The 21,806-nt window shown below is 53.2% G+C and overlaps 1 protein-coding gene and 1 non-coding gene across 2 annotated transcripts in view; both read left to right on the top strand.

Moving 5' to 3' along the window:
• The first annotated feature begins 4,294 nt into the window (after positions 1-4,294).
• On the top strand, positions 4,295-4,366 carry trnam-cau (transfer RNA methionine (anticodon CAU)). Its single transcript has one exon. It is a non-coding gene; the product is annotated as a tRNA-Met (tRNA).
• A 6,809-nt stretch (positions 4,367-11,175) lies between these two features.
• The window catches only part of dgkzb (diacylglycerol kinase, zeta b), a 16,084-nt gene continuing 5,453 nt past the window's right edge, over positions 11,176-21,806 (top strand). The window contains exons 1-16 of the mRNA XM_086148913.1: positions 11,176-11,714; positions 16,182-16,281; positions 16,379-16,474; positions 16,553-16,630; positions 16,701-16,757; positions 16,939-17,007; positions 17,092-17,163; positions 17,314-17,430; positions 17,519-17,593; positions 17,667-17,768; positions 17,841-17,923; positions 17,991-18,051; positions 18,554-18,667; positions 18,743-18,883; positions 19,024-19,102; positions 19,241-19,296. Of these exons, the coding sequence (XP_086005039.1) occupies positions 11,536-11,714; positions 16,182-16,281; positions 16,379-16,474; positions 16,553-16,630; positions 16,701-16,757; positions 16,939-17,007; positions 17,092-17,163; positions 17,314-17,430; positions 17,519-17,593; positions 17,667-17,768; positions 17,841-17,923; positions 17,991-18,051; positions 18,554-18,667; positions 18,743-18,883; positions 19,024-19,102; positions 19,241-19,296 (1,479 nt within the window). The 5' untranslated portion in view covers positions 11,176-11,535. The remainder of the gene's footprint in view (positions 11,715-16,181; positions 16,282-16,378; positions 16,475-16,552; positions 16,631-16,700; positions 16,758-16,938; positions 17,008-17,091; positions 17,164-17,313; positions 17,431-17,518; positions 17,594-17,666; positions 17,769-17,840; positions 17,924-17,990; positions 18,052-18,553; positions 18,668-18,742; positions 18,884-19,023; positions 19,103-19,240; positions 19,297-21,806) is intronic.

Raw genomic sequence — 21,806 nt, 5'->3', positions numbered from 1 at the left:
CTTGCTGCATCACAAAGAAGTGCTGAGGAGTGTGTTCTGTGTTCTGTGTTCCCGGAGTTCCCCCGCAACATCCTCTAGGGGGCGCTCTCGCCCCCAGCTGACGTTCAGGCCTATTTTATTGTATTGGGACGGGTGGCGACGGCGGCGGCGGCTTGGACCGCTATCCCTTTGCATCTCTTTCTGTTGCTCTGCTGGTGTTGGGCCACCGGGTCCTCCGCCGCAGTCTCCGCTCCTTCTGGAACCTTCTCCCTCGGTTCCGTCGCTCTCTGTTTGCTTGTTTCTTGCCAAAGTCGCCCAAGAAGCTATTCAGCCCCAGAGCCGCCGCCGCAGGCGGACACCTTTGCTTTGTGGACGTCGGGCCCGCCACCGCCTTCTCTCCACAATTAGCATGTTTACGTTTTTGTTCGCGCGGCCTCGGCCGGGCCCAGCCGTTCAACTCCACGGGTTCGGAGCTTTCCAGAGTCATGTGACTCCTCGGTGTCGTCTCCCCCTTCTGCACCCTCCTTTCCCGGTTCCCATCATGAGGTCGATGGTCACTGTTAGCGTAGCTTGTTAGCATGGAATGATGTGTTGAAGCGCCAGCTGCCTCCCTGACTCGTGTTATTAGACGTTTATGACCAGGTGGTTCGCGTCCGTCTGATTTTAAATCTTTATTTGGAAAAAAAAGGATCTGAGGTGTTCCCTTCCTCTCTTCTGATTGGCACCATTTTTTCCTGTTTTTTGTTGTTTTTTTTTTTTTAAAGGAAAATGGTTTTCTTTCCGAAGCTCCGGTTTTGTCCAAAGCCTCGAGAGCCCGGAGGAAGAGGAGGTCCGGGGTTTGAGTCTGAGCTTCCGTCACCGGCGTCGCTGAGCCAGTATTAAATGTGGTGTAGCTGTGAGTGGACAGGAAGTCCAACCCCCCCCACCCTCCGATCCACAGAGCAAAGGTTGAACAGTGATGTCGGGCCACTCGGAACCGGGCGGTTCCGCTGTCGCGTGAGTCGGCGTCTTCACTTCAGCTTTACAAACTGCCTTCTGTCTGAAGATCCAACGTTCCGTGCGGTTCTGCGAGGAAGAGCCCGGATCAGAACCCCCTGCCCCCTCCCAGCCCCCCCGCCCCGTTCTGGGCCGGCGCCCGGACGCTCCCCTCAGTAGGTACCTCGAGTGCCTTCCTTCAAACAGCAGATAATATTTGTCTCGACTTGCACTGTGACTTGTAGAACCTAACAGATGGCCCCGCCCCCAACCCTGGCCCCGCCCCCAACCCCGCCTCAGGCTGCCAGGAGATCGTCTGGCGTGACGCCGCTCGGATCGACCCGATGTGTTTGGTCGCCGTTGGAAACAGGAGTTGCCTTAATCGTGTTCAGTTCTTTTTCTTTGTTTTTGACGTCGGGGGAGAAAAAGCGGTCGGAGGCCCGGAGGACGTGTTCAGACCAAACGCGGTGTCGCTAACGTGCTAAGATCAGACCTGGAAACCACCGCCACAGGTTGAGGCGTCGCCTTGGAGACGGCGGTCTGACGGGGTCGCGTGATTGTCGAGGTCCGGTCTTTCGGTTCCTCTGGAAGCTCTCCTGCTGTTTGGTTTTTATCCCTGAAGGGTAGTGGACCTTCGTCATCGGTTTGATCCTCAACTGAGGTTCTGCTTCAGGAGACAAAAAGCCGTCGGCCCGGGTCGCCGACTGACTTCCTGTATGTGCCGTCTCCATGGCGACGACACATCTCGACGGCCATGCTAGCGCGTCGCGGGCCGGGCGTCCGATCCCAGCTGTTTGATTTGCTTCCAGATCCGGCTGGCTGGTGTAACCGTCTCACGTTAGCATCCGGGTCGTGTCACGTTAGCTCTGGCGTTAGCTTAGCAGGTTTGGTCTGGACACGGCGCCGAGGGAGGAGGAGGAGGAGGAGGGGGGGGGGGGGAGGCGTCGCTTCCTCCAGACCAGTATTAGAAGCTCCGTGTCGGAACCGGAGCTCGTTCCTCATTCGTTCCTCATTCCCTCCCCTCTCATTCGCCGGAACTTTCCCCTGGGGACGATCAAAGTGAAGAGACGCGCCCGTCGGCTCCGCCCCCTCCCCGCCATCAACACTCGCCTTCTTATGCAAATTTTTATACAAGTTTTTGAAGTCACTAGCTTTGTGTTTTTTTAAGTTCTTACTGGATTCATTGGGTTCCTTCTGCCCCCCCACCCCCCCCCCACCCCGCGCAGGTCAGGAGGTCAGGCTTCGTTTAAACACAAGAAATGTGACGTTAAAACCCAGGAACTCCCGCCGACTTGTGTTTTTTAAAAACTATTTTGAAATCCTTTTTAAAAAATCCCGGCAGTTAATTGAGAAGGAACTTATTGAAAGGTAAATGTTGTAATTACTATTGTATTAACATTTCTGATGAATTGAGATAGAATTGTTCTGTTTTAGCCTTCAAAAAAAAAAAATCTGGAAAAATCGCGATTGTCCAGAAAACGAGACGAAGAAAAAGTGTTTTAAAAAATGGAAAATGTTACATTTTGTCGTATTTCTTGTCTTTAAATGTAGGCAAGCGTCGCTCGCGGCCCGAGGATCAGGTCTGAACCTCTTGTGACCCCCGTGTCCTCGCCCGAGGACGTCGCCGCTCCATTCGGCTTTGTCTTTTTTATTTTATTTTACCCTTGTTTTTCGAGACTTCGCTGCATGAAATCATCGACACACCATGGGATGCGACCAACGGCTACGTCGTTCCACCCTTGAGGCGTCGCTGTCGTTCACAACCGTACACCCGTCGTCCTCATTTGAGGAGATGGTCCGTCTTTTAAGTTTTCGCCTTGGACTGGACTTTCCACCTAAACGTCGCAACTTGCGTGACGCTCCCAGCGAGGAAGTGCTGGTATGAGGACGTTGGGGTTCTGCAGTGAAACCCGCCTTGAAATGCTTGGCGCAACTCTTACGGCAAAGGAACGCAGGTGTCCCCGTTTGAGGACAAACGTGGCTGGAGGCTTTTCTCCGGCGTCCGGTGCAGCAGGGGGTCTCAGGAGGTTCAAGCCCAGTTTCCTCTCCTTTCGGTCTCAATGTGAACTCTACCCAAAGAAATCCCGGTGTGTCGCCGTGGCTGTGGCCGCCGGCCGGGGGAGGAGATGCCGGCCGGCGGACGCTTGCGAGAGCAGAACATCTTTTATGCATTTAAAAAAAAAAAAAAAAAGACGAGCGTAATCGGGCTCATCTCTGCCGTCAGTCATGACCGTGGCCTTCTGATTTCGTCTTTATTTTGGTTGTCCGTACGTCGTCGAGTCGCCGCCATCCTGTCCAACCCCGAGCTTCTTACCTCATCCACCGCTGGTTCCACACGGGGCGCGTCGAGTGCAAAAAAACAAAAACAAACAAACAAACCAACAAAACAAAAAAACTGGAAAAAGAGCAAGAACCCACGTTTAAGGAAAAGAAACAAGTCTTTTTTTATCTTCCATTTGTGGGGGTGCGTGGTAGCCACAGTAACCAAGCCGTTCACCTGGTGTGCTGAATAAAGGTGTACATTGGTAATTACACAAGCTGAATATTTGTATAATTGTTTGTATTTTTTCATAATGATTTTGGAGAGGAATGTGTTTATTTTTGGACTTGTGTTCCAGACGTGTCTTCTGTTGGCCTGACGTGGTGACGCTCTGCTGGGATTCTTACCTCCGTATCGAGCCTCTTCTGTGATGATTCTTTGTATGCAGTGTTTAGGAATAAAAAAAAAACAAAAAAAACAAACCCGGGACGAGTTGATATTAGGAGCATTTGATCAATTTGTATTTATTTATTTTATCATTTTGTTAATAAATTGTGAAAAGCAAAAAAAAAAAAACCAAACCTGCCTGCTCTTGATGATTTCACTTCTCCCACTTGTTATCGATTAAAGGCCAATTTAAGAAGCATAAAAATCCCGAAAATGTACTTTTATTGTAAAAGGAACAAAAAAATCATCTGTTCCTTTGTTTTTCTGCCCAAAAAGCAAATGTCCCGCATTCAACCTCGAACCGGAAGTGGAGGTCATGCGTCACGACGGCGTTTCCGTGCTGTGACGTAAAGAGAAATGGAGTGGACACGCGCGCGTGCACGCCACTCTTTTCCAGAAGGTTCTGCTTGGTTTCCTGGGGTGTCGTGGGGAGGAGGGGGGGGGCTGGCGGGGCGCCTGCATGGACGGACCGGGTCTTTTTCAATAAAATATTCAAAGTAAATAAGAGTTTGAATGTTGAGGAGGTTCTGCGGTCTGAATCCGCTGCGGAGACAAAGGAACTGGAAGACAAAGTAGTCCTGACCTGCGGCTTCGTGACACTATATAATTCAGAAAAGTCGCTTTCTATGCCAGAGCAGAGTGGCGCAGCGGAAGCGTGCTGGGCCCATAACCCAGAGGTCGATGGATCGAAACCATCCTCTGCTAAGTTTTTTTATCTTTTTTTAAACACCTCCCTGTCAGTATTTACTCGACAGATGAGTTCCTCCACATATAATCAGTCGTTTTGAGCCCGGATTCCGCTGTTATTTTACATATAAACCAATTTTTCCTTTCGTTCGCTGGGACGCGCCTGCGCAGATCGGTCGGCAGAGGGCGACAGTGTCCGCCCCCCCTGAGGCGGCCTCCCGTCCGGCAGGGGGCTCTACTCGGATGCCGCTGCCGGAAGTGACGCAGTCGTTACGTTTCGTTTACTTCCAGGAAACGAAAGATATGAACTTGGTGTCAATGTTGTTTTTCGGTTTTTGCCAAGTTCTTATAAACAAAACAGAATGAAATTTAACCTACCCCATTTTACCTTCTAAAAAAATGATTTTGAACGATACTTAAAAAATCTCAAACAGATACCGATTTATAAATTATATCCCCTTAGCTTCATTGAGCTAAATACATATTGTATTCCCCTTGCCACCTTTTCAAATTATATTATTTCTCAAATTATACATCTTTCATCTTGTGTACCCTTACAGTTAATTGATTGTATTCAAAATCAGTGTCCTTATGTTTCCTCATGCCTGTAGAATGTCATTGATGTACGATTGAATTTAGCCATGTCTATGCTTGTCTAAATGTTTGATTGTTTGTTTATATTTTATAAGTTCAATAAAGATTAACAAGATAAAAAAAGCCGTGCACATCCGGTCCGCTCCCTCCACTTCCGCCCCGGTGAGTCCCGGATGTTCGCGCGTCTCGCGGAAGCGGCGAGCAGGTGTGTTTTAATTCTGTCTGATTTTTGTATCTATGCATTTTTTAGCGTATATATGGATTTTTTAATTAAAAAAGGCGAGCAGGTTCGCATGGGGCTGAATGTAAAGCTAAATTAAATGTATGGCTCCAAAAAGATTTATCAATATTAGGCCGAATATATTTGACATGTTTATCCAGATGTACAAGCCTTATTTAACAAAGCCTTCTGCTTATTTCTGATTTTGATTCTTATCAAATTATCAAAGTTCCATGAGCAAATTCAACTTTACTGGAACATGATATATGGACACAACTTTACCCCCCAAGGCACCCGAGATTCACTTTAAAATGATGAATAACATCTACCCTTCGAAGGAATTATTGATGTTAGGTTTTAATATTGGAGATAATATTTGTACATTTTGTGAAGACATTATTGAAACCACAGACCTTATATTTTTCACGTATGAAAAAGTTCACAATTTTAATCATTTTTTTCCAAAAATGGATTAAAGAAAAAATTCCGTCATAATCAGTTTCTCTCTCAAGAGATGATAAAACATTTGGTTTGCTTTTAGGAAATGAAAGAGATAACGATTTGGACCTCTATGAAAAATCTTTAAAACTTGTGGAAAAATCCAAAAACCAAAAAAGATACAGTTTTATGGCTGATATTGTCTTAGAGCAATTGAGCTAAATACATATTGTATTCCCCTTGCCATTCATTTGGTTTTTTTCTCAAATTATGCATTGTTTCTCATAGCCTTTACTCTGGTTTACTCTTACAGTTATTTGATTGTATGCAAAATAAGTGTCCTTGTGTTTCCTCATGCCTGTTAAATGTCAATGATGTAAAATTGAGTTTAGCCATGTTTGTTCATTTTTATACTTTAAGTTCTATGAAGGTTAAAAACAAGGTTGGCATTGTGCCTGACAGCAGTGGCGCCCGGTTTATTTTCTATCATTTTATTAAAAAATATGTATACAAAACAGATGTGTTTAGTCAGGGGAAACACAAAAATAAACATGTATACAACAATCCAAAAGACAAAAGTCTATCGAGTAGAACTTAAACACTCATTTTCTATGCACATATACAAATACACACAGTTATTTAACACATTTTTCCAAAATAAAAGTTGTTTTTTAACTCCCTTGGGGTTCTGAAGTCCATTTCTAGGGGTGCTGTATTCAACCATTTCCTCAAGGCTGAAGTTTGGTTTGCTCTTCGTCCATTTCCTTTAGGAATGTGAAAGAGTAAAATATGAACTACAATTTTTTTTTGTACAACTTGATTTACTTTTGGGAAAATTTCACTTCAATACTTGGAAATGATTAAATATTAAAAATATTCAAATACTTTAAAAATATTAAAAACTTAAAAAGGAAGACACAAACAAATAGATGTCAAAGTTACAAGTTAGGACGTGAGCGGCTGCTGCAGGCGGCCTCCTCTCACGCCGCCAAATGCTATTTCAAACCAACTCGTTGAATCTATAAACCAAATAGATCTAAACTTCATGCGAGTGAGGGCGGCCAGGAGGGGAACGATATGGAACGACTCAGTTGGACCTTGAAGGTAAACTGGTTCAAGTAACTCCTCCTGTACTCCTAACTCGCTATTAATTCTCGCTTTAATTCTCCCAAATAAGAATTCCCGAGGCCACGTAACGCCCTGACCCGACATTTTGTGTTTCTGACCAAAAGTCGAAAGTCTTTTACGGAGAATTCGCTCCCTGGACGTCGAAATAAAAATCACGTCTGTCAAGGGATCAATTAGCAAATGAAGGACTACAGGTTCTTCTCAAAAAATTAGCATATTGTGATAAAGTTCATTATTTTCCATAATGTAATTAGAAAAATTAAACTTTCATATATTTTAGATTCATTGCACACCAACTGAAATATTCCAGGTCTTGTTTTAATACTGATGATTTTGGCATACAGCTCATGAAAACTCAAATTCCTATCTCAAAAAATTAGCATATCCTGAAAAGGTGCTCTCAACGATCTATTAACCTAATCATCTGAATCAACGAATTAACTCTAAACACCCGCAAAAGATTCCTGAGGCTTTTAAAACCTCCCAGCCTGGTTCATTACTCAGAACCGCAATCATGGGTCAGACTGCCGACCTGACTGCTGTCCAGAAGGCCATCATCGACTCCCTCAAGCAGAGGGTGAGACACAGAAGCAAACCTCTGATGGAATATCTGTTCCCAGACTGCTGGATCAAGACACCTCAGTGGGAAGGAAGAAGTGTGGCAGGAAACGCTGCACAACCAAAGGAGGTGAGCGGACCCTGAGGAAGGTTGTGAAGGGACGATTCCAGACCTTGGGGGAGCTGTGGAAGCAGCGGACTGAAACATCCAGCGCCACCGTGCACAGGCGTGAGCAGGAAATGGGCTACAGGTGCTGCATTCCCCCGGTCAAGCCACTTTAGAACCACAAACAGCAGCAGAAGCACCTGACCTGGGCTACAGAGAAGCAGCACTGGACTGGACTCAGAGATCCAAAGTACTTTTTTTGGGTGAAAGCAAATTTTGCATGTCGTTCGGAAACCAAGGCGCCAGAGTCTGGAGGAAGACTGGGGGGAGGGAAATGCCAAAATGCCTGAAGTCCAGTGTCGAGCACCCACAGCAGTGATGCTCTGGGGCGCCGTGTCAGCTGCTGGCGTTGGTCCGCTGTGTTTTACCAAGGCAGGGTCAATGCAGCTGGTTAGCAGGAGATTTTGGAGCACTTCATGCTTCCATCTGCTGAAAAGCTTTATGGAGATGAAGATTTCATTTTTCAGCACGACCTGGCACCTGCTCACGGTGCCAAAACCACTGGTAAATGGTTAACTGACCATATTATTACTGAGCTCGACTGGCCTGCCAACTCTCCTGACCTGAACCCCATGGAGAATCTGTGGGATCTTGTGAAGAGGAAGTTGAGAGACACCAGACCCAACACTGGATGAGCTTAAGGTCGCTTTGGAGGCCCAGCATCCTGGGCCTCCAAAGCACCTCAGCAGTGCCACCGGCTGATTGCCTCCATGCCGCATTGAAGCAGTCATTTCTGCAAAAGGATTCCCGACCAAGTATTGAGAGCGTAACTGAACATAATTATTTGAAGGTTGACTTTTTTCATCCGAGCAGGGAACGACCGGCGATAGCAACCATTGTTTTGCCAAGATGATATTGAAACCACTGTCCGTGCATTCTTCTCCTGCGTGACAGGACATGTTTGGAGGAAAGAAAAGTTTCCATTGTCATCGTTTTCTCTCTGGAACGGAGACTTAACTTTTGCTTTACTTTGAGGACACAAAGGGATGAACTTTTGTACTTAGCCAGGTTCTTCAAACACACAACAAGAACGCAAAAATGTTTATTTTCTTTAAAAAGTGCTCCACGCCGAGGCCGCCACCGCCGCGCCTCAAGGACACCCGCAACTTCACGTCGTCTGCACTAAGAAGCCCGCCTGCAGTTTTGGTGGCTACAGGAAGAAGCATCTCCAGCTAGCGGCAACGAGCTAACGGCCAGCACCGTCACCCCGAGCAGCACCCAACTAGCAGCTAAAGCACAGGGCTGTTAGCTAACAGCACTGGGCTAGCAGCTGGGACGATCGTTCTGAGGCTAGGGGCTAACTTACTATTCTGCCTGCTCTCGTCATGCTAATGACTAACTGTTAAAAGCAAAAGGCCAGTTGCTAACAGCTAACAACAGCGACAAGTATGGCTCCTCTAACTGGACTGTGAAGACGTACGTGGTCGTGCGTTGCTAGGTGACAGCGGAATGCGACAAGCTAATCGCTAATGGCGGCGCTGCAAGGGCCTCCGCGTTTGCTTTGGATTTCCTGGTGAACTATTTAAAAACAATCCAGTGGACGTCCAGGAGGCCTCCTCACGTTCTCAGCTCCAGCTATGTTCCTGCTGACGCTCTTCAGCGTCTGGACCTTCTCTGGTCACTGCTCACATCAGTTCATCAGAGGCGCTTTGATGTGTGTGTGTGTGTGTGTGTGTGTGTGCTGGATCTGATAAGTGGTGTGTGTGTGCTGGGTCTGGTGGTCTGTGTGTGTGCCTGGTGGTATTAATGGGGGGTCTGGTAGTATGTGTGTGTGTGTGTGTGTGTGTGTGCCCGCAGAGCCTCTGCTGTCCTCTTAGCCAATCAGGAACAGCGAGCACATGAGGCTGTTCTCTGGTTGCCGTGACGGCGGTGAGATTGGCGCGGCGGCCGGTGTGGTTGCAGCCAATCGGGAGACAGGAAGAGAACAAAACTGGAGGGAAGTATCTCAAATGTTTGAAAAAAGGGTTTTGTAACTATAGTTTTTTAAAGATTTGTTTTGTTGTGTGTTGGAGGTGAGAAGCTCCATGTCCCTCTATCTTCTCAGGGAGCTCCTGGTGTTTTCCCGCCGATGAGTTTTCTCCATCCTGTGACCTTTGACCTCCCGCCCCGGCGGAGGTGAGTCACGGGGAGCCACAGCGGCCCTCTAGTTTCATAATACCTTTATGTAACCTAGCGTGTGTGTGTGTGTGTGTGTGTGTGTGTGTGTGTGTGTGTGTGTGTGTGTGTGTGTGTGTGTGTGTGTGTGTGTGTGTGTGTGTGTGTGTGTGTGTGTGTGTGTGTGTGTGTGTGTGTGTGTGTGTGTGTGTGTGTGTGTGTGTGTGTGTGTGTGTGGAGGGGGGAGGCGGTTGTGACGCCTCCGGCCAGAGCTTCACCAGCTCACCCCTTCATCCTGCTCCTCATCCTCTTCACGCTCCTCTTCATCCTCTTCTCGTCATTTTTAAGTCAGCCGCTTTCAAACACCAACGATGGGAGGCGTTGAAATGTGTGTGTGTGTGTGTGTGTGTGTAAACCAGAAGGTTCTCAGCTGAGGAGAGAAGTCAAACCCCAGCTGCTTGTCCTCCCGTCCACAGCTAGGAGATGTTCCTCTCCATTGACGCCCTTTTCCGTTCACTTTAAGCAGCTCGATGTCCTCTAAGCTCTGCAAAGAGGTGGACCTGGAGCTCCAGCCACGGGGAGCCGTGGACGTGGTGTTCATGTAACATTGTCCAGACGTGTGTGTGTGTGTGTGTGTGTGTGTGTGTGTGTGTGTGTGTGTGTGTGTGTGTGTGTGTGTGTGTGTGTGTGTGTGTGTTCAAAGGGCCAGACATCTGACCAGGTGGCCTGCCGACATCAAGCCCGACGGCAGCAGACACTCACCCCTGCTCCTCAATCATGGGCGAGAACAGTCAGATGATTGACGGGCGACCCGTCCAGGCTCAGCTCCCGCTTGGTGAAGATGAGGACGGAGCATCTCCAGGGTGGAAGCTGATGGAGCCTCCATGGTCATGGTCACTCCATGCGAGTGACAGCCAATCAGAGCACGGCCTGTGAGAAGGAGGAAACCTATCGACGGCCTCGGAAACGAAGATGTCACCCGGCGTTGTTTAGTCGTCTGCACGTGTCAGGGTTTTAACCCTGGAGCTCCTTGAGATGTCCCCTCTCCACCCAGGAGCTGCCCGCTGGACCTCTCTTCTTACGCTTCTGGAGGTTCTGAGGCGCAAACCTGGCCGCTGAGGGCCGCCGCCTCACGTGACCCGTGGGGTTTCGCTCATCAGGAAGTGGGACGACGTCCTTCCTCGCAGGCGGGGGTTTTAATGGGCTGTCAGAAATAACCTCAGACCGGGGGGGGGGGGGCAGGGGGGGGCAGGGGTCCCGTGGGGCCGCGGCTGGTGTCAGCGACCTGCGAGGGCCGATGTGGCGGCGGCAGCAGCTCCTTCGGCTAAGGAGGCCCCTCCTGGATCTTCTCCTCAATTTGGGAGTCTGAAGGTGGTTTTATCTCCTGATCGTTTCTTGTAGCTTCAGTTTAAAGTCACATTTTTTGGATTGAACTGGGATTTATTTGGAAATCTCCGAAGCAGGACAGGGGATGTTTGTAATGACCCTTTATTTTTTGTTTGTAAAATGAATTTTTCATTTGTTTGAAATCAATTCTCTGCACTGAACATGCTTTCATTATCATCAATTCATTTTGTTTTGCTGATGTAAACTTCCAGGTTGCAGTGCAGCGCCCAGCAGGCGGCCAATCAGAGGCCGGGGTGGGCGGGGCCAGGTGGAGGAGGAGGAGGCGGCCCTATCTGCTGTTCCCTGAACAAACTCCTCCCACTGCTCACTGGCTCCTCCCACTCATCCAGTGGCTCCTCCCACTCCTCTACTGGTTCCTTCCACTCCTTTTCTGGCTCCTCCCCTGCCCATAGCTCCTCCCACTCCTCTCCTGGCTCCTCCCACTCCTCTCCTGGCTCCTCCCCCTGCCCCCCCATCTCCAGGCTGCTGCAGCCTGCTGGAGGAGGAGGACCGTCCCAAGTTCTAGGCTGCGTGATGCTCAGCAGAGACGCCGCCGTCCCGCTTCATTCGTGACGGACCGGAGAAGAGGAAGGACAGGAAGTCATGGAGCCGCAGCCCGAGGAGCCCCCGCCTTCCTCCTCCTCCTCGTCCTCGTCTTCTTCTTCCACCTCCTCGGGCTCCACAAGTGAGCTGCCCTCCTCGCCGCCCGCGGCCGCCACCATCCCTCCGGGCCGTCCCCCCGCCGGCAGGTCCTTCACCGGCCTGAGGATCTTCTGCAGGAGGTGAGTGAGATCTGACGGGAGACCCCCGACACTCAGGAGACCTTCCGGGTCGCTGCTTTACTTTACTTCTCAGCAAATTCACGATCGGTTTACAGAGAAAGGATTTGCTTATCGATTCCTTCTGGATAAAGACCAGCAAGAACCTCCAGCTTGAAACAGTCGTGAAGAACGGGGAGAAGATAATGTCACATCTATCCGAAAGTTAGCAGAGAATCTTCAGTTTGTGTAGTGTCAGTTATTTGTAGTTCATTTATGTAGTTTCAGTTATTTGTAGTCCATTTATGTAGCTTTATTTAATCGTAGCACATTTTTGTAGTTTTATTTATTTGAATTCCATTTGTGTAGTTTTTCTGCAGTTTATTTGTGTAGTTAAATATATTTTACTCCATTTTGTGCAGTTTCATTTTTTGTTTAATTTATTTTTTAGTCCATTTGTGTGGTTTCGTTTATTTGAAGTTTATTCTTGTAGTTCTATTTTTTTACTCCATGTTTGTAGTTGTCTGTATTTGTAGTTCATTTGTGTAGTCCATAGTTGTGGGTATTCATGGAATAACATTGAGGTTTGAGGATGCCGCCGTGGGGGGGTCAAAGGTCACGCAGCCATCCAGGTGCACGGCTTCTGGAGGTTGTACGTGCACGTGGAGCTGGATCATCTGGGCGTCTGCAGACCCTCCAGGCCGTAATGAGGACCAGACCCCGTCCGGGAGCGGGGCTTTAACCCCTTCACCCCCAGCCTCCATCCCAAACGTGAGCCTTATCTCCAGCGGCCGCGAGTCCAGGTCCAGAAGAAACCCGGCCCAGGGTTGTTCCTGGAAAGCAGGGGGGGGGGGTGGTGCTGCTCTCCAGAGCCCCCAATTATAGCTGCTATTAACGGCTTCATTAAGGCGGGAGTTTTTAGACGCCTGCTGGGACGCCTCCCTCTGAGGAGGACCAGGAGGACCAGGAGGACGACGTCCGAAGAACCAAAAAGAACAATTCTTTCGATTTTTAAATCCTCATTCTAATCGCTTGAACAGAAGTATGATAATATTCATTTTTTTCACTCTTAATTTTACATTTTTTTCCCCAAAAAAAGACTTTTTCAAGTGGAATCATGAACATGTCTAATTCCTGGAAAAGTGAAAAAAAAAACAACCAACCAACAGCAGAACGTCCTGTGAAGGTCAGGGTCGGGGCTGCTTGACCTTCCACCTTCAAAGCAACCAGGAAGAACCAGGCTGCCGCTCCAACTGTGAACTTTGACCTCCTGAAACACACTTGCCACACACGTGTGTGTGTGTGTATGTGTGTGTTACCAGGGAAACAGACCCATTTACCGAACTATCTTGGTCTCTCATTCGCCCAGTTTCTAAAGATAGACTGTGTGTGTGTGTGTGTGTGTGTGTGTGTGTGTGTGTGTCTGTGTGTGTGTGTGTGTGTGTGTGTGTGTGTGTGGGATGATGATGGAGAGCAGAGAGAGGGAGGTGGAGAGGGAAAGAGGGATGAGTTGAAAGGTGAGAGAAGAGGTGGATGTTTACGAGTGAGGAGGAGGAGCTGATGAAGAGGAGGGTTGTTGTTGCGCCCCATGGCCACTAGGGGGCAGCAGAGAGCCAGCAGAGGAGGGCCGGGCAGCAGGTGATTGACAGGAAGTGATGTCATCAGTGATGTCAGAGGTCAGCGGAACAAACCGTAAAGGTTGTTTTTAATCAGGTAGAGGCACTTTAAAGGTTTTATTGTTGTGATGCTGTTGTCATGGCAACACTTGAGTTCCCCCCCCAGGCGCTGATCAGCTAATCCTGCTCAGCTGATCTCCCGCCTCAAAGATGAAGGTCCTGCAAAGTGGTTCCACGAAAGTCCAGGGATTAGTCGTGGACTTTCACTTGACATGAATCCAATCCCCGACAGTTAAGAGTTCATTTTAGATATTTTTGCACAAAAATCCATGCTTGGTGTTTGCGTCCGCTCTGATTCCTGAAATCCCTGGCTAAGGCTTGACAGGGTCCAGAAGATAAGAACAACTTTATTTATCCCGAAGGAAATTGTTGTGCCAGAGTTTCAAGCAAAAACATAACAATAATAGATAATAGTAGGAAGGAGGGAGAATAAGAAATACAATAAAATATAAAATATAAATTGTCAAGGTTTTGGCAGGCGTCCCTGAACGCACCCTGCGGATGCTTCCGGTCGACCCCCCGCGCACGGTGGCCTTTGACGCCCGGATCCCACTGGCGCCATGGCGACCGCCGCCGCCACAATCCCAGCGTCCCTCCAAGACGGCCGGTCGTCACCGCGCCGCCGCTCCTATTCAGCCTCTAATTGGCTCCTAACGTGACGGCGCCGGCCACGGCCTTGAAGTGTTAATGAGGAGTATTCTGGGATGTTGGAGGGCCGGCGGCTCCTTCATCTGGCAGGAGGAGGAGGAGGTTAAGCTGGACCAGGGTCAACCCTCCTGCTCTCTGCTGCTCTTCCTCTTCTTCAGTCGGCTCGTCCTCCCGGTGCGTCCCCACGCCTGCCAGCTCCACCTCAGGTCGTATTAAACCCTCCTGCTTCTTCTGCTTGCTGTCCGTCTGTGTGTTTGTGTGTGTGTGTGTGTGTGTGTGTTGATCCTGCTGCTCAGCAAGGATTAGACCTTCTGAGCTCCTCCGTGGACCGCGAGCCTCGCCGCTCCGCCGCCGCCGCTCTCGGCGTGGCCCGGCTGGCCGCCCGTCCCGTTCTGGATCTCAGAAATAGATCTACTTCCTGTTGTAGTTTTATCACCTGTCTGTGAATTCCGACCCAGACGTTTCCTTCCTGGAAAGAACCGGCGACCAGCGAGGAGCGACCATTATTTTCTCAACAAGTTTCACACAATTGTGTAAAATCTTCCGATTGGGATTATTTAGAGTTTTCTTGGAGGCGTCGGCATCGGGAAAAGTCTGACTCCCGGTGTCGTCGCCACGGTGACACTTCCTGTCCGTGCGGGGGGGAAAAAGGGAACCCGATGCCGCCGGTCCGCGGGGCAAAGTCGGAACGGACTCTATAAATAGAGCCGCTCATCCCCCGCACGCCCGTCACCGTGGCGATAATCGGTGCAGTTACCTGCCGGTGTCATGTGACGTGTCGAACCCCGCCTCCGGTGTGAGTGCGTCCAGCTTCTCGGTTCCGACCAATCACGGGGCGAGGCGGTGGCAGGTGGGCGGAGCTTTTGTTAACGTAATAGTTGTGTCGCCGTGGCGATGAACCCCCCCCCCCGCGGAGGTGACCTCCTCTATAATTCACTCTGCCAGCGTGGCACCGGCGGCCTGTTGGTAAACACTGGAGGAGGCGACCTTTGACCTCTGTAGGCAGTGACGCTTTCAATCGTGATTTGTAACCAAGTGACAAAAACAGCGCTTATTATGGTCTGTTTTGAGTGACGGGTGTCCATGGGACGTTGTGTGTGCTAACCGCTGTTTGCGTCCAACAGCGGTGGGGAGGGTCTATCCGTCCGTCTGTCCATCCGTCCCCCCACCACGTCCACCATGGACACATTTTTCCGCCGTCGCTTTAAGAGGAAGGAGGCGGCGCTGCAGCCGGACGGCGAGGCAGCGTGCGGCCGCCAGCGGAGGCCGAGCATCGCCGTCCCCACCAGCAAGGCCCGGCGGCGCTCCAGCATCGGGGTGGCGTCTTTCACGCTGGCGCAGCGCAGGCGCTCCAGCGTGCAACTCCAGGGGGCGCCAGCCGGCGACGGGCAGCGGCGGCGTCAGGCGGGCCGGGGGCGACGCCGCTCCGGCACGGCCGCCCCCGGCCTCGGCCCGCGATTCGCCGTGAGCCGGCGGAAGGCGGGGAAGCTGCGCGCCATCGACGCCCACCTGCTGGGGCCGTCGGTGCTGCTCGCCGGCCTCCTGCAGATGACGCAGGAGGACGCGGGGGCGCGACCCTTCGCCGGGCAGCAGCAGGTGGAGGTCAGGGGGGACCCCGACACCTGCCGGGGGTCCTCGCGCTCCAGCAGCATCCGCTCGGACAGCAGCGACTTCCTCGACAGCCGGTCCGACGCCAGCGGGGCGTCTGAGGTGGAGGAAGACGCCGCTCGCTCGCCGCCTCCCGCCGCCGCCGCCCCGGACCCGGGCGCCGCCGAGCAGCCGGCGCCGTCCCGGCCCCTGATCCGGCCCCCCCGCTGCCTGAGGAGGAACTCCTCTCAGGCGGCGGCTCGAGACTCCGCCCCCCGGGGCCGTCGCCGGGTCTCCGGCCTGATGAAGACCAGGAGGATCTCCAGGGCGAGCTCCGGGTGGCCCGGCCGCCGCCGCCGCCCCTCCATCTGTTGCATGGCGCTGTGCGCCTGCGACCCCCGCATGGACAGCTGGAGTGACCTCCTGCTGTATGTAGACCCTCAGGCTCCACATTCCACGCCGGCGTGCTAAAGGATAGCGCAGCGTAGCCGCTGGCGAGCAGCGCCGTCCGGCGGCAGGAAGCGGCGTTTCTGTGGAAAAGCCGACGCACAGAAAAGCCTCTCCTCTTCCTGTCTTCCAGGAAGGTTCTTGCGTCCTCCAGCGTCCAGCACCAACCCGCCATCTTGCCACCTAAACCCAGCGAGCCCCCCCGCGAGCCCAGCGGCGCCGTGGACTGGACCGTGAGTCGCCTCCGCCGCCCACCTCCCGTCGGGTCCACGGTTCTGCTCCATGGCCGTGACGCGACCCCTTGACCTCCTGACCTCCTGACCTCCACAGGACGGAGCACAGTTTGGAGACCACATCTGGTTTGAGACCGGCGGCTCTGGAGATGTTTGCTACGTGGGCGAGCAGCACTGCATCGCCAAGTCCCTGGTGAGCCCCCCCCCCCCAGAAGGTCCAGGAACCATCTCCACCTCCATCAATCTCTGTCTGGTTCTCTGGTTCCCGCAGCAAAAGTCATTGTCGAGGCTGAAGTGCGGCGGCTGCAGGATCTCCGTCCACACCTCCTGTCTGGAGCAGCTGGAGAAGGTACGCCCCCCCCCGCCGCGCTCGCGGGACCTCCTGCCGGAGCTTCTCACCTCGTTTCCTCTGTCGGCAGATCAACTTCAGGTGCAAACCGTCCTTCAGGGAGGTCGGAGGTCGTGCGGCCAGAGAGGTCCGTCCGTCTGTCGAACCCAGAACCTTCAAACCCGCCCGTGAATCGGCACTAGAGTTCAGATGAACTTTGCTTTTCTCAGATAGTCTTCTTGTCCTAACCTTCTCCCCGGTTGTGTTCCGAGCTGTTCCTCCAAGGCCTTCAGGTGTCTCAGATGATTGACGGGTGGATGTTGTTTCAGCCCACCCTGGTCCGCCATCACTGGGTCCACAGGAGGCGCCAGACGGGTCGCTGCCGGCACTGCGGGAAGGTCGGTCCTGGATCTCCGGCTCCCAGGACCTCCTCTGGACGCCTCTCCTCCTCCGCTCACCATCTTCTCCTCCCTCCCCGCCAGGGCTTCCAGCAGAAGTTCTCCTTTCACAACAAGGAGATCGTGGCCATCAGCTGCTCCTGGTGCAAACAGGCGGTGAGTCGGCGCCCGTTCCCCCGTCGCCGCGTCCACTTCCTGTCCGCGTCCGCCGTCGCCCCGCCCTCTTCCTGTCTGTGTCGGCTGACGCCCCGCCCACTTCCTGTCTGTGTCGGCTGACGCCCCGCCCACTTCCTGTCCATCCACCAGTACCACAACAAGGTGACGTGCTTCATGCTGCAGCAGATCGAGGAGTGCTGCTCGCTGGGCGCCCACGCCGCCGTCATCGTCCCCCCGACCTGGATCGTCAGGGTCCGCAAACCACAGGCACGCACACACACACACACACACACACACACACATTCTCACACACACACACACAGTGACGCCTCACCCCCTGTGTGTGTGTGTGCAGACGTCCCTCAAGTCCAGTAAGAAGAAAAAGCGAACGTCGCTGAAGAGCAGCAAGCCCAGCAGAAAGGGCGGCGAGGTGAGCGTGCCTAGAGCGCCCCCTGCTGGCCGCCGCCCGCAGGCGCGTCTTTACTCGACTTCCTGGCGTGCAGGTCCAAGATGGCCGCTGGAAGCCCTTCCTGGTGAAGCCCCTCCCCTCGCAGCTGATGAAGCCCCTGCTGGTGTTCGTCAACCCGAAGAGCGGCGGGAACCAGGTGGGTCGTCATGACGACCGGCGGCGGCAAAGTCACCCGGCACGACTTTCACCTCTGCCCCCCCCCTTCCAGGGATCCAAGATCATCCAGTCGTTCCTGTGGTACCTGAACCCCCGCCAGGTGTTCGACCTGACCAAAGGAGGCCCCGGGGAGGGGTAAGGCCCTGACCTCTGACCTCTGACCTCCGACCCCCCCCCCCCTCACCGTGGCTGTCTCCTGCAGGCTGGAGCTTTACTCCAAGGTGCCCAACCTGAGGATCCTGGCCTGCGGGGGCGATGGAACCGTGAGTAGCTCATTAACCCCCCGTGACCCCGAGGGAGGCTCTGAGGATTATTCTTAGCAGCTTTCCAGGTCGTCTCCGAGGCCCTCGGGAGCTTCTTCTTCTTCTTCTTCTTCTTCTTCTTCTTCTTCTTCTCCTCCTCCTCCTCCCGCCTCGGCCTTCTGGCCTCTTTGAGCTTCAGATGCCGCGGTTTCCAGGCGACGCCGCTCCGGCCGTGACGTCGGTTCCCGCCGTGGAGACTTCTTGATCAGAAGAGCGCCGTCTCCGGAAGGAAAAGAGGCTCGCCTTCTCGACTTAGCGTTGCTCGAGGTTTTCACGGTCGTCATGGTAACGGCCGGCCGGCGCTTCATATCCGTCGGGATGGGAGTGCATCGGCTGCGCTCTGGCGCCACCTAGTGGCCAAAGAAAGAATGACAAAATTAGTCGGATCATCTAAGTCAGCTGTGTGTGTGTGTGTGTGTGTGTGTGTGTGTGTGTGTGTGTGTGTGTGTGTGTGTGTGTCCAGGTGGGTTGGATCCTGTCCGTTCTGGACCAGCTGAAGCTCCGCCCCCCGCCGCCGGTGGCCATCCTTCCTCTGGGAACGGGGAACGACCTGGCCAGGACCCTCCACTGGGGAGGGGTGAGAAGATCAGGAGGACATTACATGAGAACCAAGTGAAGCCGGTCCTGATGTTTTCTTCTGCTGGACCTCCAGGGCTACACCGACGAGCCCATCGCCAAGATCCTCTCCCACGTGGAGGACGGGAACGTGGTCCAGCTGGACCGCTGGAACCTGGACGTGGAGACCAACCCGGAGGCCCGTCAGGAGGAACCCGACGAGCATCAGACGGACAAGGTGAGCCCCAGACCTCCTGAGGTTCTGGTCCGTTTGGTCCCTGTGTTTCCAGTAACCGATGAATCGTAGATGTCTGAGAAGCTCCTCCAAACAGTTGGACCTCCTTTTGACGGCATTGAACATCAGCCCGTCTCTTCCAGCTCCCCATCGACGTCTTCAACAACTACTTCAGCCTGGGCTTCGACGCTCACGTCACCCTGGGGTTCCACGAGTCCAGAGGTCGGTCGCCTCCTCGACGTCCTCGCGTCCATCCGTTGGGTTGGACGAGAGCTTGAGCAGATAACCTGCTGCTCAGCTTCACAAGCTAAAGCTTCTCCTGATGCGACATCCATCCTTGTTGTTTCTTCTGTGCTGCAGAGGCCAATCCTGAGAAGTTCAACAGTCGCTTCAGAAACAAGATGTTCTACGCTGGAGTGAGTCTGCACACACACACACACACACACACACACTACGGACTACATCACACTCTTGGAGACACACCTCATCTCTTCCACTTATCGCGGTCGTGGTGGCAGCAGATCCAGCAGAACTTTCCAGATGTCCCTCACCCAAGCCACACTCTCCAGCTCCTGCTGGAGGATCTGGAGCTTGCAGGGAGATGCAGCCCCTCCAGAGAGCTCCTGGAAGTTCTACCAAAGGACACGTCCAAGGCTCATCCTGACCAGATGCTCAAACTAAACCACCTTCGGCAAAGGAGGAGCAACTCTCCTCCCGGACCTCCGAGTTCCTGCCTCCATCTCTGAGGCTCTGAGTTCACTTGGACCTGTGGCCTCCATCAGTTACTGCCATCAGTTACCCCTCCAGAGCTTTGTCTTCTGGCTCAGCTCCCTCCATCACCATGAAGGTCGTCTGCAGGGCTGCTGATACTTCCTGGTCCACCAGATAATCTTGGACTCCATTTGTCCTCAGACACCGTGCTTCTCCCAAAGAAAGCTCCCTCAACCATCTAGCTTCTCCCAGCTTCTCCCTCAACCATCTATCTTCTCCCAGCTTCTCCCTCAACCATCTAGCTTCTCCCAGCTTCTCCCTCAACCATCTAGCTTCTCCCAGCTTCTCCCTCAGCACCTCGGCTTCTCTGGATCCTCTGCTCGCTCAGCCCTGTAGGCTTGCTCTTGGTCCGGAGCAGGTGATCCGAGGAGCAGCTCCTTTCTCTGAGAACTTCCTGCACCCACGGAGGTTTGTTCCATGGAGATCCAGCCTCTTCCGAAGCATCGGTTTGACTTTTGGGGTCTGGTTACCATGGCAACCGACTACCTGGAGCTTCACAGAGGCAGAAGAAGAAAGTGCTTAAGGTCAGCGTTGCCATGGTGACCCTATCAGGCTGCGACGACATCACGTGATGCGACAGCGGGCCGATGACGGACACCAACCGCCGGAGCGTCTCTGAGGTCCTTCAAGCAGGACGGAGACGCCCAGAGGCAAAGAGAGGAACGTCCGTCATGGCGAAGAACATAGAGGAGGACCAAGCGGAGCTGTTGAGGAACCTTCAGATTCCTGAGGACCGCGTGAAACATCTGGCGAAGATGTGGCGGGACATCCAGCAGATCAGGGTGATCAACGACAGCATGGAGGCTCTGACGGAGAGGCTGGAGAACCACGAGCTCCGGAGCGAGAAGGTCGGGGCGGAAGGAGACGCTCCGCCGCCGAAGGCCGAGCCGGACGGAGAGAAGAAGGACCTCCGAAAACTGGAGCGACTCAAAGTCGAGCTGGAGAAGAAGAAAAACGCTCAGGTCAAACAGGAGGAGGCGGCTCTGCAGAAGGAGCTGCTGGAGCTGAAGGAGTCCCAGATGTTCTCCCAGAGGGCGCTTGGAGCCGAGCTTCGGGCGGAGAGGAAGGAGAAGGTGCTCCTCAGGCAGCAGCTGGAGAACCTCACCCTGTGTCTGCAGAAGCTGACGGAGAGGTGCGAAAGCGCGACCTTGCGGAGCGAAGCTCTCCAGAAGCCGGAGACCCGGGTCGAGAAGGACGGAGAACTTCCCGGGACCACGCGGAAGATGGAGGAGCCGGGACGTGGAGAGAAGGCCTCCGCGGAGGAGGAGGATCCGAAGGAGGAGCGGGAAAAGCCGGAAGCTCGGGAGAAGAAGGACCTCCTCCGCGAGGAGCCGAGGCTCCGGCGCGGAGACCTCGGGACCAAATCCGGAGCGGAGAAGAAAGCAGCGGGAGCGGAGGAGGCCACGCCCGAGGGGCAGAGGAAACATCTGACGGCGGCCCAGGCGGACGCTTCGGCAGGAGACCAGGCGGAGAGCGAGGAGAGAGCGCTCCTCAATGAGGAGCTGAAGCACCTGATGGAGCTGAGGGCCGAGCAGGAGGCCCTCGGAGACAAGCTGGCCGCTCCGCTGGCCCACGTCTGCGTGGAGGAGGTTCCTCTGAAGGAGGAGCTGAAGGAGGTCCGTGGGACGTTGGCCTCGGGCGTCCTGGGGGAGAGCGAGGAACGGGCCATCAGCAAGGAGCTGCGCCGCCTCGTGGCCATGAAGTCGGAGCTGGAGGCCCTCAGCCGCCAGATGGCCGTCCGGCAGAAGGAGGTCCCCGTGAAGAACGAGGCCTTTCCTCAGCGGGGGGCCGAGGAGATGCGGGCGGAGGAGGTCACCGCGCCGGAGATGATGACGGTGAAGAAGAAGAAGAAGTCCTCTCTGTGGAAACGCATGTTTTCTAGAATGAAGACGCCTAAGACGGGCAGAAGGTCCAGGATGGAGCCCAAGTGACGTTCCTTCCAGATGTTACTTGTAGACCAATCCAAATAAAAGCGAGGAGCTACCTTCTGAGCGTGTCGTATGTTCTTGCTTTCGACCTTCTCCTCACGGCCCGCGAAACATCCGGCTTAGCTCGCAAAGTTGGAGGGTTCTTGATCTTTGACCACACCCAGGGTGTGTGTGTGTGTGTGTGTGTGTGTGTGTGTGTGTGTGTGTGTGTGTGTGTGTGTGTGTGT

This window comes from Fistularia commersonii, chromosome 7, assembly GCF_037954325.1.
Source record: "Fistularia commersonii isolate RoL2024-O1a breed Wild chromosome 7, RoL_Fcom_v1.0, whole genome shotgun sequence".
Classification (NCBI taxonomy): domain Eukaryota; kingdom Metazoa; phylum Chordata; class Actinopteri; order Syngnathiformes; family Fistulariidae; genus Fistularia; species Fistularia commersonii.
The sequence above is the reverse complement of the archived record's forward strand: the minus strand, read 5'-3'. Positions and strand labels throughout refer to the sequence as shown.